Source organism: Oncorhynchus clarkii, chromosome 23 (genome assembly GCF_045791955.1).
Source record: "Oncorhynchus clarkii lewisi isolate Uvic-CL-2024 chromosome 23, UVic_Ocla_1.0, whole genome shotgun sequence".
Lineage (NCBI taxonomy): Eukaryota > Metazoa > Chordata > Actinopteri > Salmoniformes > Salmonidae > Oncorhynchus > Oncorhynchus clarkii.
In genome coordinates, this window is record NC_092169.1 from 27,752,983 (window position 1) to 27,773,377 (window position 20,395).

Below are 20,395 nucleotides of genomic sequence, written 5' to 3' on the forward strand. Positions count from 1 at the left end.
CCTATGGACAGAGTCTCCCACCTCAGCTGTAGATCTCTGCAGTTCATCCAGAGTGATCATGGGCCTCTTGGCTGCATCTCTGATCAGTCTTCTCCTTGTATGAGCTGAAAGTTTAGAGGGACGGCCAGGTCTTGGTAGATTTGCAGTGGTCTGATACTCCTTCCATTTCAATATTATCGCTTGCACAGTGCTCCTTGGGATGTTTAAAGCTTGGGAAATCTTTTGTATCCAAATCCGGCTTTAAACTTCTTCACAACAGTATCTCGGACCTGCCTGGTGTGTTCCTTGTTCTTCATGATGCTCTCTGCACTTTTAACGGACCTCTGAGACTATCACAGTGCAGGTGCATTCATACGGAGACTTGATTACACACAGGTGGATTGTATTTATCATCATTAGTCATTTAGGTCAACATTGGATCATTCAGAGATCCTCACTGAACTTCTGGAGAGAGTTTGCTGCACTGAAAGTAAAGGGGCTGAATAATTTTGCACGCCCAATTTTTCAGTTTTTGATTTGTTAAATTTTTTTGAAATATCCAATAAATGTTGTTCCACTTCATGATTGTGTCCCACTTGTTGTTGATTCTTCACAAAAAAATACAGTTTTATATCTTTATGTCTGAAGCCTGAAATGTGGCAAAAGGTCGCAAAGTTCAAGGGGGCCGAATACTTTCGCAAGGCACTGTAGATCAGGCTATACAGATCTCTGCTGGAGCCAGACCCATAGAGATAGATAGAGGAATCATCTTTGTATTTACGCAATTATAGAGAGCAATGGTAATGGCATATTTTTGTAGGCACTAACTCCTGAGTTCTCTGTAGGGTTTTTTGCATAAACACCCCAAATAAGGTCTGTGGTAAATACAGGTTTAGGAGATCTGATATGTTTTGTTATATGAGATAATCTTCATCAGCTAACATCACTTCATTTTTATTTTTTATTAAGCATTTATGTAATCAAAAAGCACATAAAGGCTTCATAATTCATCAAGGTCCTTTTATCTGACTGATATTATCTCATAGAACAAAACGTATATGATCTACTAAGCCTGTGTTAAACTCAGACCTTTTTTGTTTGTTGCATTTATCCCAAAACCCTATTCTTTCAATATAGGAATAGCTGAACAAACCAGGAGTGACTCTTTTCTGGGGTTTAGGACTACAAACTGGTGAGCACTAAGCAGCTGTGACAACATAAAAAAAAAATAAAACTAGGCAAGTCAGTTAAGAACAAATTATTATTTACAATGGCGACCTACCGGGGAACAGTGGGTTAACTGCCTTGTTCAGGGGAAGAACAACATATCTTTACCGTGTCAGCTCAGGGATGTGATCGGATAACCTTTTGGTCACTGGCCCAATGCTCTAACCACTAGGCTACCTGCCGAGCCATTGAGGCTATCTCCATAAAGTAGTCGATTGGCTGATCCCTCCTGATGACCCAGTTGGACATGACTCCAACGGGGTCAGGCAATGACGTTGGAAGTCCCACCCAGTTGACTACATTAAAGTGGTGGAAGTTGTGTTCCCTCATGTGCTTTATGTATTGATTTGATATTAATAAAAATAAAAAATAAATTAAGTGGTGGAAGCACTCAATCGCGAAAAAGCCTCTATCGTTCTCTATGGCCAGACCCTATTGCCATATCAGCTGCTACTGAGCTCTGCTCTGCATAGCCCATGTGAGTGATGCAGTGATTTGATTGGTTTCCACTGACGAGATGTGAATGGGGTGACATCTCCGCACATGATCGGCCAATGTCTTGGGGCAGAGGCTATTCGTTTCATTTTCTTGTTACTTTTTATAAATCCAGGATTTTATAAAACCCCCAAGAGTAACCTTGTCCATACATAGGACAATTCCCCGGATTCTGCATTTAAAAAATGTCGCACAACCGTCATTGGCAAATAAAGTTACACGTAAAATAGTGCACAAATATTATTAAATAAACAAATTGTCTAAAAAAGAATAGGTCTTTGGCATGTGTAAATGTGCATGTGGGCATTTATAATGAACATGTCTCTCTGTGGCACGCCAACATCAGCAGATGGGGAAATCACTTTCTGGCTAATTTCTCGTGGTCAGATTCTCGTCGACAGATGACACGGTGAGAATCTGTCGTTGGTAATGTAGAATTATGTGTGATTTTCGTCATCGAGTATTTGGAAGAATTAGGATTAGGCAGTGTTTAAACTGGTGCGGTGATTTTCAAACCCATGTGCAGATGATACATGGTTTCCATTAGATTCAACAGCCACAAAGTCATAATTGGCTGTATTCTAAAATTCATGAAAACAAAAAATTGCTTTTTGGCCATTATAAACACGGGTGAAATTCGCGGAAGGTGGGAAGGGGTTTGGCGAAGAGATTCCGTTTGTGATGGAAGAGTCTTCACTTCCTTGCATTGCACATAGGTAATGGACAAAAAAATAGTCTCGTTTGAGTAAGGCGAAAGCAACAGACTGCAGACGAAAATCGAGGAGTGAAATCATAGCAGGTGCATCTGCCACAGTCGAAAGTAGGTTTTCCAACAGCAAGGCGCAGTGCAACATGGCAACAATGTTCCCTCTAAACTGGCATTGTTCTCCCTGGACTGCGTGCAGAATACATATCAGCCTGTGCAGAGAAGCATAGTTTGAAGTTCACTCAACTTTCTAGTTTTCTCCCTTAGTTAACACAATCAACATTTCACTTTACAGTAGGATTTGTGATCGAATCAACGCAACAATAGCCAATTTTAATGCAACATACATACACAAAATGAACTATGCAAAACTAACTATTCAAGAGATGTTGTAGGCAGAATGGATCGGAGTAGGATTCTACTAGATTGACACACAAGACTCAGCCCATACTCCACACACAAACCGGTGCGGCATAACCAATCAGAGCTTTAGTAGGCCTATATGCAAATAGGCCATTGCCATAGATCGATCTGTGCCATTCAATTTCAACTGTACTTCCTTTACTGCATGAGCGGTAGTGAGTAGATGGCTTGTTTTGAGATCAAAGTGAGAGCTGCATGTAGCCATGTGGGCACATTTGTTCATATCCTTTGATAGTTAGTGAGTTATTAGTCCAGTTATAGATCATTTGTAGTGAGCAATGGGGCAGATATTGTTTCCTACAAGAGCACAAAACATGTACATTTCTAGACATCTTTGAAAGAGTAGGGTAAATAGCTTTTTTGTCTTAAAGTGGCAGTGTTGTATTTTGAGACATGCTTGAATAAATTAAGTAGCCAATAGGCAGAAGGTAGCATAATTTGTCTGACAATGCTATGGGAATAATAACACATTTTATTTTGTGAAGTTATTTCTTCTATCAAACACCACAACAACATTTTCAGTCTCCTTCTTGTCTGGAGGAGAAGTGGATAAACAGGTTAATGTCAAGCCCTGCATGTTTTTTTTCAAAAGTCTCATGGAATGTAGACCTAAATTGAACACCACACATTGGCTGCTACTGTAGGCTGAACTATAGAACAGCTATGTCCATGTTAAAATGTTATGGGATGCATTTTCTCTGTAGTTTTTGATGGTAGGCCTCTCTGGTAGGCCTACATTATGATGAAATAGCCACAGTAGCCTACTAGACCACTGTCTGAAACTAACTGTTCACAGTAATCGTGCGCTGGAAGTTGCACAGAATTTTCAATGTTCAAGTTTGCACTCAGCAGACCTGAAATTTGCTCAGTGCCTCATTTTTTTTTAGAAGGAACATTGCATAGCAGTGTTGCCATTGTTTATAAAACGTTTTCTTTGTAATGTCTAAATAAACATGTCTCCAACCCCCATATCACACACTCACAAACTGTAAATATACACTCACCGGACAGTTTATTAGGTACACCCATCTAGTTCTGGGTCAGACCCCCTTTGCCTCCTGACGTGATGGCATCACACAGTTTTTGTAGATTGGAGAGCGGTACGTTCATGGAGCAAACAATGTGTTCCATCTCATCCCAAACATGGGTTGAGGTCTGGGGACTGAGCAGGCCACTCAAATTAACTGAACTCGCTGCCATGTTCCAGGCAATGTTTTTTGTTTGTCGCTCCATTCTCAGTAAACCCAAGACACTGCCATGAAAATCCCAGGAGGGCGGCCGTTTCTGAGATACTGGATCCGGCGCGCCCGTCACCAACGATCATACCACGCTCAAAGTTGTTTAGGTCACTCGTTTTGCCCCTTTTAACTTCAATCGAACAGTAACTGAATGCCTTGATGCTTGCCTGCCCGCTTTATATAGCAAGCCATGGCCATGTGACCCACTGTCTGTAGGAGCCATACATTTTTGTGAAATTGGTGGTGTAGCTAATAAACTGTCTGGCGAGTGTATGCGTGTACATTGTACTATTAATTTGGTGTGAGAGAGACTGAGAGTCTGTCAATTTGTTTTCCCTTTTGTACTTCAATTATTTGCCAGTAATGTAACATTTGACATGTCTCTATTCTTTTGACACTTTTGTGAGTGTAATGTTTACTGTTGATTTCAGATAGTTTATTTCACTTTTGTTTATTATCTATTCCACTTGCTTTGGCAATGTAAACATGTTTCCCATGCCAATAAATCCCTTGGAATTGAATTGAGCGTCAAATGTCATATTCAATTGTACATATCCACTCTATGCATGAATTGCGGCAAAGTTAGTTCCTGTTTCAGTCAAGTCTTGCATGGGTCAAAAAAGAACACCCTAATGATTGGTTGACAATAGAGCCTCCCATAATGCAGGTGATGACTGCATGATAAAGTGGTGAAGAGCAACTGCAGAAATGTGCAGTCGACTGAAGTCATAACTTCATGACCTTTGATCACATGGTTTTTGTAAAGTTCATGCTGTCGTCATCTGTAGTCGGAAATCGGATTTTTTTATTCCCACAATGCAACACACCTCACAAGGCGTTGACCTGACAAAAGTGATCTGCTCGACGCGCCCTGTGTTTCACCCGCTGTTTCACTGACTGACGAGGCTCCACATTTGTGTTTAGGGACCCGTCAGCCAAGGCTACGCATCTTCCAGGGGTACGTTTAATGAGCTAGAATGTGGTTTGGAATAAGATGGTCTTCGTTTTCATTGAGTTGTGGATATGCTAACAATATTTACATAATTTATACATTTGGTAATATAATTTAAGAAGCGGTTTCAAAGTTCATGTCTCGCCAACTAGGTCCTCTAGCTAGGCTATGTAAAACAATTGATGATTAGTCGGTGGCCTCTGATGCGAACGATTGCGATTGTTATTTGCCATATGTGTCCGGATTTGGGCAGCTGATTTAGACAAAATTGTACTTTTTGTTAACGACAACATTGTAATAGTAATACAGGCTTTGGCTACACGGCTACATTTAAACAGTAGTGAGGTTATGGTAAACTACATCCTGATCCAGCACAGCAGACATAGGCTATCCAACTTTCCTGCTATAATAAGTTGATGCGCTATTAGGCTATGAGGCTCTCTGTTTTATTTACTTTTTGCTTTGATTTTATTAGCGAACTTTATACAAGATGTTTAGGTGCTGTTTAGATTAAATGACAACATTTGGAGACAAGTCAGTAATAACTACAAGTATCACTTACAATGAAGAGAGGTCATTATTAACCTCTATTGACCCATAAATTACCTTGCAAGAGTAATTTAAATGTTGATGTTTGTATTTGTAACCGTTTGGGACTGCTTGAACAGCTACTTCAGCACCATACTAATTATAAAGGAAATATCCGAATGATGAAAAATATCTAAGAGTGGTCAAGAAGTAACCAAATTCTATAGCCTTTGATGAACTTGACGTTATCTTCTTATAAATGGCAATGCATTACACTTTTGTCACATTGACTGCCAATTGCATTGGGCCCGTAGTCGGACTATCGCTTAAATCTTAACCTTCTGAAATGGACTTTATAGCTTGCCTAAGCAGAAAGCAGACTGGCATCTTTGCGTGTTCTTTCAGTCCAAAGTTGGAATGATCGTACCTCTGGTACAATGAACCAAGCTTTGATTTCCCGTAAGCTGCTGTGTGTAATTTAAGAGAAACATTGTCAACACAGTTAAGCTGATTTAGTCACATTCCAGCAGTGCTGCTTGAATATGATATTTTATTTATACCAAAGTGGTAGTTTACCATACATTTCAGGTCTTTCAGAATGTATAACTATGGCTCTGGTGATGAGCTGCAATGTGTGACTTGGTACTCTCTCCTCTTTCATCTGTCTATTTAGGTCAGAAATGGAGACTTTTAATTATAAACTAAACATGTACATAGACTCATGGATGGGTCCCAGAGGTAAGTGTTATTACTGTTTCATTATGCGATTTTAAATTACAGTTTAGGAATTATCATATGAATAAATGCTTAATTATTAACATACAATTAATTATGACACTATATCTCCTCACAAAATGTTTGCATTGTGTGTTAATACATGCAATGGAATACACCAGGTCTTTTTGCACCTTTATGATTCTAGCGCAACCTTTCCTGGAGTTAAACAAACATGCTTTGTAGTCACAGCCAATTCTCATTCAAACTGTATTGTGTCCTTTTACCCCCTTCAACCAATATGCCTGTCCTGCAATGTAACTACTCCTCTCTATGCTCTCTATCTCACTGGAAAGGAAATACAGTAAATATGGGAATAGCGTGCAGAAAAGAAGAAGCATCTTACACTGTTAGATCAGGTTGTTCTGTCCATGTATTTCAGATGAGCGGGTACAGGGATGGCTGCTTCTGGACAACTACCCTCCAACCTTTGCACTAACAGTCATGTATCTGCTGATCGTATGGATGGGGCCCAAGTACATGAGACACAGACAGCCAGTGTCTTGCCGGGGTCTCCTCTTGGTCTACAATCTGGGCCTCACGATCTTGTCCTTCTATATGTTCTATGAGGTAGGCAGGCTACTCCTGATCTGAACTGATAGACATCCGAAGGAGGTGTTGGTATCATCACAATGCAACACTGCAGGCGGATAAGGGGAAGTGAGAGGATCGGGTGACTGGTAGGCGTGTCTAAATGATTGTTTTATTTGGCTAATTTTGTTGAAGGATTCTGTGAGGATTAGGGAAATTGTGATTCTGATTAGACAAAAATGGTGTCTTGCACTGAAGCCACCCCAGAAGACAATGCTTGTGGGGGAGTGAGTGGGGCACAGCTGGTCTCTGACAGGATCATTGTTAACACAAACAAATCTCTCACCCAACATCAACACAGCCCTCAATTGTTTCTGAAAACCTGCTGCTATTATTAGAAAGTTGAAGTTGGGGGGGGGGGGGGAGAGAGAGAATAAGGATGTAACCTAACAAAATGTGGAAAAAGTACATGGGTCTGAATACTTTCCGAATGCCCTGTAGTTATACAAATGAGGGACAAAGTCTGTTCTCCACCTGTAAGTCTAAAGTCTTTTCCGTTCATACCACCGTGGCCAAATTGGCCCAATTTGATTTGCATTACATAAAAAGATTGGCTGTGCCCATGCTGTGTAAATAATTAATCTTGCTGATTCTGACATTACCCCTGCTTTTAGTCCTCTGAAATCAATGCCACCCAATTTAAATCCGAAGTAGTTAGGCGTCCTGAGTGGCGCAGTGGTCTAAGACACTGCATCACAGTTCTAGCTATGCCACTAGAGATTCTGGGTTCGAGTCCAGGCTCTGTCGCAGCCGGCCGCGACCGGGAGACCCATGGGGCGGCGCACAATTGTCCCAGCGTCGTCCGGTTTAGGGGAGGGTTTGGCCAGCAGGGATGTCCTTTCCCCATTGGCGGGACGGGCGCGGTGCACGCTGACACGGTCGCCAAGGGCACAGTGTTTCCTCCGTCACATATGTTTAGCTGGCTTCTGGGTTAAGTGGGCATCATGTCAAAAAGCAGTGCGGCTTGGTTGGGTTGTGTTTCGGAGGACGCACTGTAGCTACCCATTGGATACCACGAAAAAAAATAGAAAATACTAAGTCGTTGCTTGTTGTTGTCACCTGGCACTTAGAAATAGCATTTTCACAATGTGATGTTTTTTTAAAATAACCATACTGAATAGCAAACAACCAAGGGGCTGATTCAGACTTAGGAAATGTGCGCCTTTCCTACGCACGCCTTTCCTACACATGCATTTCTTATGCTTTCTCAGTATTTTGGGTTTTCAGACTTACCTTATTCAGTCGCGTAACTCATTCTGCAGGTGTGGCTACCTTGCACGCTGTGAATACATTTTATTAAACCGCTGAAAACCCTCCAACTTGCTGGCCAACAGATTTTGTTGTGGAGTTTTCATTCAATAGGGTTTTCAGTACATTTATCTTAAGTTATTCCTTTAAATACGGTGTACCTTTTTACAATTTTGTCAACAGACTCACTAGAATATATAGAGAGAACGGGTTCAGAATATTAGGCAACAATGAGAGAAAGCCATCTAAATGTATGCATATTTGTCTCAGTTTCAGAAACAATTGGTAGATTTAAAAATATTCTGATCTTGTAGATTATTTAGGGTTAGGAAAGTATTTATGAATCATAAAAAAATGCATTTGGAGAGCCTGTACACACAAAAAGAAAGAACTGGTTCGATTCATTCTGAAAATGGTCACATTCAGTTTTTCAACCCATGGTAATTTTGGACGGTTAGTTTACATTCACCCACACACATTCACATACACACACACACACACACACACATAACATGCACAGACACACCAAAAACACACATACATACATACACATTACACACACATGCACTTTTACACTCATAATTTGCTGCTGCTACTCAGTTCTTTATTTTACTCTTATTATTATCTATTCTGATGCCTAGTCACTTTACCCTTCCTTCATGTACATACAGTATCTACTTCAAATACCTCATACCTCTGCACATTGATCTGGTACTCCCTGTTGAAAGCTCCATTCTTGTGTAGATTTATTCTTCTTGTGTTACTATTTTTATTTTTAAACTCTGCGTTGTTGGGAAAGGCTCGTAAGCAAGCGTTTCACTGTAAAGTCTGCACCAGTTGTATTCGGCACATGTGAAAAATAACATTTGATTTGACAGAATTATAATAGAAAAAATAGTATACTAGTAGGCTATACTCTCGTCTATTGCCTGCACTAACCATTGATCTGTGTGATGACACGGCAAAGTATTGCGCAATGTGTCGGGTTCAAACTGTTATGGGTTGGTCTGCACTCAGCTCCAGAACAATTTAATTAGTGTCAATTAATGTTAATGTCATTAAATTTTTTATTTGATTTTCAATTCCCTTATCCAAATGGATTACTAATTTACCTACTCGTATCAAAATGTAAATTACAGTGCATGAAGAATGGTGTTATTCCTATCGGGAGAAATAAAGTACATGCTTTTTCCACTTGGAACCGACAGGTTGCTGGACCTTATTCATGTTTTTTTTGATTGTAAAGGTAGTGGACTTAATTAGGGAATTAAGTCAAGGACATAATACTGCAAATCTGTAGACACACCTCCACCACACACTTGTCCCTCCAGAGATGAAACCTCTCTCATCGTCACTCAACGCCTAGCTTTACCTCCACTGTACTCACATTCTACCATACCCTTGTCTGTACATTACGCCTTGAATCTATTCTACCACGCCCAGAAATATGCTCCTTTTAGTCCCTGTCCCCAACGCACTAGACAACCATTTCTTATAGCCTTTAGCCTTATCCTACTCCTCCTCTGTTCCTCAGGTGATGTAGAGGTTAACCCAGGCCCTGTAGCACCCAGTTCCATTCCTATCCCCAAGGCGCTATAATTTGTTGACTTCTGTAACCGTAAAAGCCGTGGTTTCATGCATGTTAACATCAGAAGCCTCTTCCCTAAGTTTTATTCACTGCTTTAGCACACTGCGCCAACACTGATGTCCTAGCCATGTCTGAATCCTGGCTTAGGAAGGCCACCAAAAATTCAGAAATTTCCATCCTCAACTACAACATTTTCCGCCAAGATAGAACTGCTAAAGGGGGTGGAGTTAGCCTGCAGAGTTCTGTCATGCTATCGAGGTCTGTGCCCAAAAAAGTTTGAGCTACTTCTTTTAAAAATCCACCTTTCCAGAAATAAGTCTCTCACTGTTGGAACTTGTTATAGACCCCCCTCAGCCCCAAGCTGTGCCCTGCACACCATATGTGAATTCATTGTCCCCCGTTTATCTTCAGAGTTCGTATTGTTAGATGACCTAAACTCGGCCGTCCTACAATCTAAGCGAGATGCCCTCAATCACACACAAATGATCATGGAACCTACCAGGTACAACCCTAAATCCATAAACACGGGCACCCTCATCGATATCATCCTGACCAACCTGCCCTCTAAATACATCTCTGCTGTCTTCTACCAGGATCTCAGCGATCACTCATTGCCTGCGTCCATATTGGGTCCGTGGTCAAACGATCACCCCTCATCACTGTCAAACGCTCCCTAAAGCACTTCAGCGAACAGGCCTTTCTAATCGACCTGGCCCGGGTATCCTGTAAGGATATTGACCTCATTCCGTCAGTAGAGGATGCCTGGTTGCTCTTTAAAAGTGCTTTCCTCACCATCTTAAACAAGCACGCCCCATTCAAAAAATGCAGAACTAAGAACCCTTGGTTCACTCCAGACCTGACTGCCCTTGACCAGCACAAAAACATCCTGTGGCTTACTGCATTAGAATCGAATATCCCCCGCGATATGCAACTTTTCAGGGAAGTTAGGAACAAATATACACAGGCAGTTAGGAAAGCAAAGGCTAGCTTTTTCAAACATAAATTTGCATCCTGTGACACAAACTCCAAAAAGTTCTGGGACACTGTAAAGTCCATGGAGAATAAGAGCACCTCCTCTCAGCTGCACACTGCACTGAGGCTAGGAAACACTGTCACCACCGATAAATCTACGATAATCAAGAATTTCGGCTGATCATGCTTTCCACCTGGCTACCTCTACACTGGTCAACAGCAACTTGCCCAAGCCTCCCCCGTTTCTCCTTCATCCCAATCCATCAGATAGCTGATGTTCTGAAAGAGCTGTAAAATCTGGACCCCTATAAATCAGCCGGGTTAGACAATCTGGACCCTCTCTTTCTAAAATGATCTGCCGCAATTGTTGCAACCCCTATTACTAGCCTATTCAACCTCTCTTTCGTATCGTCTGAGATCCCTAAAGATTGGAAAGCTGCCGCGGTCATCCCCCTCTTCAAAGGGGGTGACACTCGAAACCCAAACTGTTACAGACCTATATCTATCCTACCCTGCTTTTCTAAGTTATTCGAAAGCCAAGTTAACAAACAGATCACAGACCATTTCGAATCCCACTGTACCTTCTCCGCTATGCAAATCTGGTTTCCGAGCTGGTCATGAGTGCACCTCAGCCACGCTCATGGTCCTAAACGATATCATAACCGCCATCGATAGAAGACGGTACTGTGCAGCCGTCTTCATCGACCTGGCCAAGGCTTTCGACTCTGTCAATCACCGTATTCTTATCTGCAGACTCAATAGCCTTGGCTTCTCAAATGACTGCCTCGACTGGTTCACCAACTACTTCTCAGACAGAGTTCAGTGTGTCAAATCGGAGGGGAGGGCCTGTTGTCCGGACCTTTAGCAGTCTCTATGGGGGAGCCACAGGGATCAATTCTCGGGCTGACTCTTTTCTCTGAAAATATCATTGATGTCGCTCTTGCTGCTGGTGATTCTCTGATCCACCTCTACACAGACGACACCATTCTGAACACTTCTGTCCCTTCTTTGGATACTGTGTTAACAAACCTCCAGATGAGCTTCAATGCCACACAACACTCCTTCTGTGTCCTTTGTGTCGCACTACTTTGCTCTATCTTGGCCAGGTCGCAGTTGTAAATGAAAGCTTGTTCTCAGCTGGCCTACCTGGTTAAATAATGGTGAAAAAAAAAAAAAAAACTTCATGAAATCGATCTCCACCCCAAACGAATAGCGGGTAATTAGAATGCCATCATCATGCTTAACTTCAAGGTCTGAATACACATAAAGAGAGAATAATAGTGAAGACATCAAAACTATGAAATAACACATTGAATCATGTGTTAAACAAATCAAAACATATTTGAGATTCTTCAAAGTAGCCACCCTTTGCCTTGATGACAGCTTTGCACACTCTTGGAATTCTCTCAACCAGCTTCATGAGGCAGTCACCTAGAATGCGTTTCAATTAACTGGTGTGCCTTGTTAATTTGTGGAATTTCTTTCCTTCTTAATGTGTTTGAGCCAATCAGTTGTGTTGTGACAAGGTAGCCCTATCTGGTAAAAGACCAAATCCATATTATGGCAAGAACTGCTCAAATAAGCAAAGAGCAACAACAGTCATTACTTTAAGTTTCTTCAAGTGCAGTCCCAAAAACCACCAAGCGCTATGATGAAACTGGCTCTCATGAGGACCGCCACAGGAAAGGGAGACCCATTTACATCTGCTGCAGAGGATACGTTCATTAGAGTTACCAGCCTCAGAAATTGCAACCCAAATAAATGCTTCCCAGAGTTCAAGTAACAGACCCATCTCAACACCATTCAGAGGAGACTGTGTGAATCAGGCCTTCATGGTAGAATTGCTGCAAAGAAACCATTACTAAAGGACAACAATACTAAGGATACTTGCTTGGGACAAGAAACACAAGCAATGCACATTAGACTGGTGTAAATCTGTCCTTTTGTCTGAGTCCAAATTTGAGATTTTTGGTTCCAACCGACTTGTCTTTGTGAGACGCAGAGTAGGTGAATGGATGATCTCCACGTGTGTGGTTTCCACCGTGAAGCATGGAGGAGGTGTGATGGTGTGGGAGTGATTTTCTGGTGACACTGTCAGTGATTTATTTTGAATCCAAGGCACACTTATCCAGCATGGCTACCACAGCATTCTGCAGTGATACGCCATCCCATCTGGTTTGCACTTAGTCCCACTATCATTTGTTTTTCAGCAGGACAATGACCCAACACCTCCAGTCTGTGTAGTGGCTATTTGACCAAGACGGAGAGTGATGCAGTGCTCCATCAGAGGACCTGGCCTCCACAATCACCTGACCTCAACCCAATTGAGATGGTTTGGGATGAGTTTGACCGCAGAGTGAAGGAAAAGCAGACAACAAGTGCTCAATATATGTGGGAACTCCCTCAAGACTGTTGGAATAGCCTTCCAGGTGAAGCTGGTTGAGAGAGTGCCAAGAGTGTGCAAAGCTGTCATCAAGGCAAAGGGTGGCTACTTTGAAGAATTTAACATTTTATTTAACAGGCAAGTCAGTTAAGAACAAATTGTTATTTACAATGACGGCCGTCCCTGGCCAAACCCGGATGACACTGGGCCAATTGTGCGCCGCCCTATGAATCTAAAGTATAAAAATAACATTTGTTTAACACTTTTTTTGATTACTACATTATTCCATTTGTGTTAGTTCATATTTGTGATGTCTTAACCATTAGTGAATGTAGAAAATAGTAAAAACAAAGAAAAATGCTTGAATGGGCAGGTGTCCAAACTTTTGACTGGTACTGTATATGGACATTTACCCCATATATCCTTCGTTTTGAATTACATAGTAAGAATAAAGAAGATTTAGTATTAGTGTAGTACTGATAAATGGTGTATTATAAGTCAAGGAAAAATATCCTAGTCTGCAGTATATTGTTGTGAATAATCGTTTTGCTAATCGTTTGCTATAGTAAAAGTGGGCATGCAGCATTACATTTAAAACAACAGCAGGCATAACAATGTCATTGTTGAAGTGATTAGTGTCTGTGTTGAGACTTTAGTGTTATTTGATGTGTCCTCTGCATGTACGAGATTACCCAGTTGAGTAGTGGAGCACAACATTTGCCAATCACAGGCCTGTCCTTATTCTACTTTCATCCCCATGGGCACATACAGGGCAGTCACGCTCCTGGTGCCGCAATCATCGGATAATATCACTGTTTGCCTCGAAGTCATCAACATAATTAGCTCTCTGCTTTGCCCTGCTTTTTTACCGTCCTGTTCTGGACTGGGTCCTGTCTCGATTCAAATGCACTAAAATCCTGTGGGAAAGATGAATGTTCTTCAGAAAATGTTTTATTCAGTACAACATAAAAAGGGGGGGTAATTCTGTCCCTGAGTAGTGCTTGGAGTTTGAGCACATAACACAGCTAAAATAATACACTTTAAGCTGAACCTGAATCTGGACTTTAAATTCGTTACATTTAACCCTTTGTTTTTGTCAGTTATTCAAGGCAGTGGTGGATAAAGGCAGAGCCATTTCCATCCATCCCAAATGAGATGAAATGTGTGAACAAGGCCTCCATTTAGAAACTGTGGAATCACTGGTCTGCTCAACAACAATAAACAATGCAGTCACAATGTTGCAGTGGTAACAAAAAGGGTACTGATATTCTCTCTGGTAAATGAGACTAAAATGGAGAGGAGGAGACACAAAATGACTCACGGATATAATATTGCCCACTGTCCACGCCTGCAGCAAGTATGCGAAGCTAGCATCCTAAATTCCAATGTAAATTCTAACAGGTTTACTATCAGATTTTGTATGGGAGAAAGCAAATTGATGTCGCAAGTGTTTTTTTTTTTTTGTTTAAAAAAATCTTATGACCCTTGCAATACAAGAATGAAATAAATGTGATATTACAATACAAGGGCAGTGAGGTATTAATGTGATTCAAGCTGTGTGAAGATGCCAAAGACATGACGATCTAGGTTTTTCTAAATCACCTTGTTCTCTGTCCCCAGATGGTGTCTGCTGTGTGGCACGGGGATTATAACTTCTTTTGCCAAGACACACACAGTGCAGGAGAAACCGATACCAAGGTAAAGCAGTCTCATTCTATGTAACCCCTCTGTTCACATTATATAGAATTTAATATAAAACAATCTGTTAGATTCAAAATGTGTATGGTATGTGAGGTGAAAAATGCATTGTCACCAGACACCAGCTTGACTTCACCCTTTCGTTCATTCTCTTCGTGATATTTCCATACCCTTTGGCTCACTACCAGAGATGCAAATAATAGCTTGACAACAAACTTCAAAGATAAACTAATTACCAGATCAATATGTACTGAGCTACTTTTATTGATATTTTCTTGTCCTGGTGGCTTCCAATTCTACGGGTACATTTCACCTCAGCCAGTACCTGCAAATTCTAACAGATAACCAACTGGGCACAGACATCAGTTCGTCTAGTTTTGATTTACTTTTGATTGTCAACTAACGCGAATTCAGTGTGAAATCACCAACAAATGTCACCATGTCATTGGATTTAGGTCAAAAGTTGGGTGAAAAAAATATGAAAAGCCCTTACGTTGATGACTTTTTGCAAATCCATTCAGTTTTCCACATTGATTCAACATTATCACATAGATTTCTTTGGTTGAAATGACATGGAGACAAAGTTGATTCAACCAGTTTATGCCCAGTTGGCTGTCTGACCCTGTGGCTTCCCATCTATTTAATCTGTGCTGCTGTCATCAGTAGTGAAATGTGTGATTGGATTGCAGTTCTACAGCAGGGTTTCTTAAACTATGGGTCGGGACCCAAAGTGGGCCCTGAGTTTGTGGGAGGTGGGTTGTGATTTATGAGAATACATATATAATCACACACTATTTCTTCTTAATTTGGGTTGTTGGAGGACGATTTGGGTCACGGGAGGACGGTCAATTTCTCATTTGGGTCTCGAACTGATAAAGTTTAAGAATCCCTGTTCTACAGTGATTTAAAACTTGTAAAAGTGTCCCTGCCGTCACAGCAGTGGATGATCATATTTTTTATTTGTGTCCTTAATAGAGATTTCAAGATTATTTCAGTACAGATGACAATTTTTTGTCCCTCAACACAACTGGTCAAATGATTTTCACTGGCCATTCCTCATAGGGTGAAATATAAATCTGGCAATGTATGAGTATTGAGTATTGAGTATAAAGTGAACGACTAGAAAAAGTATTGTATTGGCTGAAAGCTTGACTCTTATTCTTCGCTTTTTTTCTCATTTCAGATCATAAATGTGCTGTGGTGGTACTACTTCTCCAAGCTCATAGAGTTTATGGATACCTTCTTCTTCATCCTGCGGAAGAACAACCATCAAATCACGTTTCTGCACATCTACCACCATGCTAGCATGCTCAACATCTGGTGGTTCGTCATGAACTGGGTGCCCTGTGGTCACTGTGAGTGTTCTAACACAAAATTCCTCTTCTATCCTCAACACAGTGGAATAAGCAAGTCAGTTTACACAATGAATCATTCAGAACCACTAAAGTCAAATCCACTGAGCTTTAGGTGAACCTTTTCTACACAATTCCTGAAATAGGCTTGGACAAGTAGCATATATATAGTATATACAGTGCATTCAGATCCCTTGACTTTTTCCACATTTTGTTACATTACAGGCTTATTCTACAATGGATAAAAACATATATATATATATCCTTATCAATCTACACAAAATACCCCTTAAAAAAAAAGAAAACATGTTTTATAGAAATGTTAGCAAATTTACATAAGTATTCAGACCCTTTGCCATGAAATTCGAAATTGAGCTCCGGTGCATCCTGTTTCCATTGATCATCCTTGAGATGTTTCTACAACTTGATTGGAGTCCACCTGTGGTAAATTCAATTGATTGGACATGATTTGGAAAGGGGCACACCTGTCTATATAAGTTCCCACAGTTGACAATGAATGTCAGAGCAAAAACCAAGCCATTAGGTTGAAGGCACAGATCTGGGCAAGGGTACGAAAAACATTTCTGCAGCATTGAAGGTCCCCAAGAACATAGTGGCCTCCATCATTCTTAAATGGAAGAAGTTTGGAACCACCAAGACTCTTCCTAGAGCTGTCTGCCCAGCCAAACTGAGGAATCGGGGGAGAAGGGCCTTGGTCAGGGAGGTGACCAAGAACCCAATGGTAACTGACAGAGCTCCAGAGTTCCTCTGTAGAGATGGGAGAACCTTACAGAAGGACAAGCATCTCAGCAGCACTCCACCAATCAGGCCTTTATGGTAGGGTGGCCAGACAGAAGCCACTCCTCAGTAAAAGGCACATAACAGCCTGCTTGGAGTATGCCAAAAGACACCTAAAGACTCTCAGACCATGAGAAACAAGATTATCTGGTCTGATGGAACCAATATTTAACTTTTTGGCCTGAATGCCAAGCGTCACGTCTGGAGGAAACCCGGCACCATCACTACAGTGAAGCATGGTGGTGGCAGCATCATGCTGTTGTGATGTTCTTCAGCAGCAGGGACTGGGAGAATGGTCAGGATCAAGGGAAAGATGAATGGAGCAAAGTACAGAGAGATCCTTGATGAAAACCTGCTCCAGAGTGCTCAGGACCTCAGACTGGGGCAAAGGTTCACCTTCCAACAGGACAACGATCCTCAGCACACAGCCAAGACAACACAGGAGTGGCTTCGGCACATGTCTCTAAATGTCCTTGAGTGGCCCAGCCAGAGCCCGGACTTGAATCTGATCGAACATCTCTGGAGAGACCTGAAAATAGCTGTGCAGCAACGCTCCCCATCCAACCTGACAGAGCTTGAGAGGATCTGCAGAGAAGAATGGGAGAAACTCCCCAAATACAGGTGTGCCAAACTTGTAGCGTAATACTCAAGAAGACTCAAGGCTGTAATCGCTGCCAAAGGTGCTTCAACAAAGTACTGAGTAAAGGGTCTGAATACTTATGTAAATGTGATATTTCTGTTTTTTTAAATTTTTTATAAACTTGCAAAAATGTCTAAACCTGTTTTTGCTTTTTCATTATGGGGTAGGTATTGTGTGCAGATTGAGGGGGGAAAAACAATTTAATCAATTTTAGAATAAGGCTGTAACCTAACAAAATGGGGAAAAAGTCAAGGTGTCTGAATACTTTCTGAATGCACTGTACATGGTATATTATTCTAAGTAGCCATACGGGTGTGTTTGATTACATGTTTTTCTTGACTTGATTCTGTGATTGAGAAACCTTCAAGTGAAGTTGATCCGTTGTTAGAATTAAGTGTGAATTGAACCTACTTTTATTTCAGGACGGCACAGCATGTTTTTGCTGTGATATACTGTACCCTCACCTCGTAATTTCTTTACCCTCTCACTGTGGCAAACAGTGTCCTAGAATAGTAATATATTAATCACCTATGCAAAGAAAATTAGAAAACAGGCATGAGATAGCAATAATTCTCATGAATTGATGTCTAATGTAGATTAATTATCTACCCCATAGTCTCTGACACTGCTAATGTAGATGAATCATTTACCCCCTATCTTATGTCTCTGCCTCAGCCTACTTTGGTGCCTCCCTGAACAGCTTCATCCATGTCCTGATGTACTCTTACTATGGGCTCTCTGCTGTCCCGGCCTTGCGGCCCTATCTATGGTGGAAGAAATACATCACACAAGTACAGCTGGTGAGCCTGCATTTCCATATGTATTGTTTAAAACCCTCAGAGGTGGACTTTCACATCCATAGTAATCATCCAGTGTATAGTTCATCCAATCTCAGGGTCTTAGTGAATGTAACAAAGGCCACAGGAACCATTGGGTCATTGGTACAGAGTGAAAGTAGCATGTGTATTCTGATCCCTATTATCTTCTGCACTGTATGCAATGGCAATGTTTTCCATGGATGCAGCAGTGTTTTAAGTGCCCTGAGTTACAGAAATATGTATTTTGGAGATGTTCCAAAACTGTCTTGGATTATTTCTGCATGTGTATTTGATATTCACGTAGTTTACAAACAGGTCATTTGAGTTTTGTCTCATTTACTCTCTAGATTCAGTTCTTTTTGACCATGTCCCAGACGATATGTGCAGTCATTTGGCCATGTGATTTCCCCAGAGGGTGGCTGTATTTCCAGATATTCTATGTCGTCACACTTATTGCCCTTTTCTCAAACTTCTACATTCAGGTGAGCAAATTTAAACCCTTGCATTAATTAGACATAGTGTAATTGTTATTATTATTAATGAATTATGGTCTTATGAAGTATTTTACATTGCCATGATGGTGACGGGGTTAAATATAACAGTGCATTGTTGTCAGTCATTTTGGGGGGGGGGGGGTTCAGATTTGTAGCACATCCTAATATATTGACTCCTTCCCTCTGTTTTTAGACTTACAAGAAGCACCTTGTTTCACAAAAGAAGGAGTATCATCAGAATGGCTCTGTTGCTTCGTTGAATGGCCATGTGAATGGGGTGACACCCACGGAAACCATTACACACAGGAAAGTGAGGGGGGACTGAATCTTGAATACTGTTACAATCTTAACTGTAAGACATATCTACTGTATGTAATGTCGCCAGGAGAGAAGGGATAATACATTTCTTCATGAGGATTACTAATGAAGAAATGTATTAGAAGAGTCTAAGCTAGTTAATTCACAAAAGACAAGACATGTTTATCTGAAAGAGATTCCTAACATTTTGCACACCGCAACCTGTTATTATTCATATTGAATCAAAGTTCATTAGAGTTTCTAAACAAGCATAGCATAGGGAGTAAACTACAGCACAGTAACCCCAGAGACCCACTTCCTTTTAATGCTGCACAAGATGTTCAACTTTGTCTGTCTTCAGTGTGGTGGGGACAAAGCTTTAATCAACCTTGACCCATACAGAAATAATAACTTATTTTCTATGTTTTAATTCACAACATATGCACTTGTCTACATGCTTGTCCATGAGGGAAAAAAACATATTTTGGGGATTCTGTTTTGTAAAAACTATATCTGTTTATTTCTCTCAATATATTTTATTTGACCACAAGGTCATACAATCATAAGTATGCAAAAGAGTTGCTTCAAAAAAATGTATTAAAATACACAAGCTGTACAATATCAACATAAATAATTAGATACTGATTTGTGTTCCAAAATGGCTTTGCATACAAGAAAGGAAAGATAAAAAACAAACAGGATTGTCACTTATGGCTGAGCATTATTACCTAACATACCAGTAATAGATAGTGATCTTTTTCTTTTTTACACTATGTGTCCGTATCATTCCCACCCTCCCTTCCCAATGTTCCTCAAGGATTTTATTTTCTTTGTATCCTCTTATTGAGGTTCCCGTCATGAGTATATACACACTAGTACAAATCTAAACTCAGGTACATAATCAATCTGACACCGGTTTCGGTTTCAACAAAAGAAAGAAAAGTTTGCCATGTCTTATAAAATAAAGTTGTGGATCCACTTTGTGTACATTTCATTTTCTCCAAAGTGAGACTTTGCAAACATACTATTAACCCACTGATTGTAAAATGGTGTGTTTGGCTTTTTCCTCTGGGTCAAAATCAGGTTTCTGGCAATCAGACAGGCGTAAACCAAGGCATTTGCTTCCACCTTTGCTATTCCAGAACTACCAACAGTTGTCCCAGATAGATATTAGTGGGTCAGGACTTATAGATT

General features: G+C 40.8%; 1 protein-coding gene across 1 annotated transcript; it reads left to right on the plus strand.

The window, feature by feature from the left end:
• The first annotated feature begins 4,781 nt into the window (after positions 1 to 4,781).
• LOC139381227 (very long chain fatty acid elongase 5-like) lies at positions 4,782 to 20,179 on the plus strand. Its single transcript, XM_071124689.1, has 8 exons — positions 4,782 to 5,026; positions 6,222 to 6,286; positions 6,705 to 6,892; positions 14,725 to 14,802; positions 15,986 to 16,157; positions 18,268 to 18,392; positions 18,758 to 18,892; positions 19,098 to 20,179. The coding sequence occupies exons 2-8, from the start codon at positions 6,229 to 6,231 to the stop codon at positions 19,227 to 19,229; spliced, it is 888 nt and encodes a 295-aa protein (XP_070980790.1). The 5' UTR covers positions 4,782 to 5,026; positions 6,222 to 6,228; the 3' UTR covers positions 19,230 to 20,179.
• Positions 20,180 to 20,395: the final 216 nt, after the last annotated feature.

Excerpts from the sequence above, each read along its gene's own strand:
- LOC139381227 (XM_071124689.1), top strand. The coding sequence starts at position 6,229 with ATGGAGACTTTTAATTATAAACTAAACATGTACATAGACTCATGGATG. Across the intron at positions 6,287-6,704 it reads CTCATGGATGGGTCCCAGAG|ATGAGCGGGTACAGGGATGG; the intron begins GTAAGTGTTATT and ends CATGTATTTCAG. Across the intron at positions 18,893-19,097 it reads TCTCAAACTTCTACATTCAG|ACTTACAAGAAGCACCTTGT; the intron begins GTGAGCAAATTT and ends CTCTGTTTTTAG.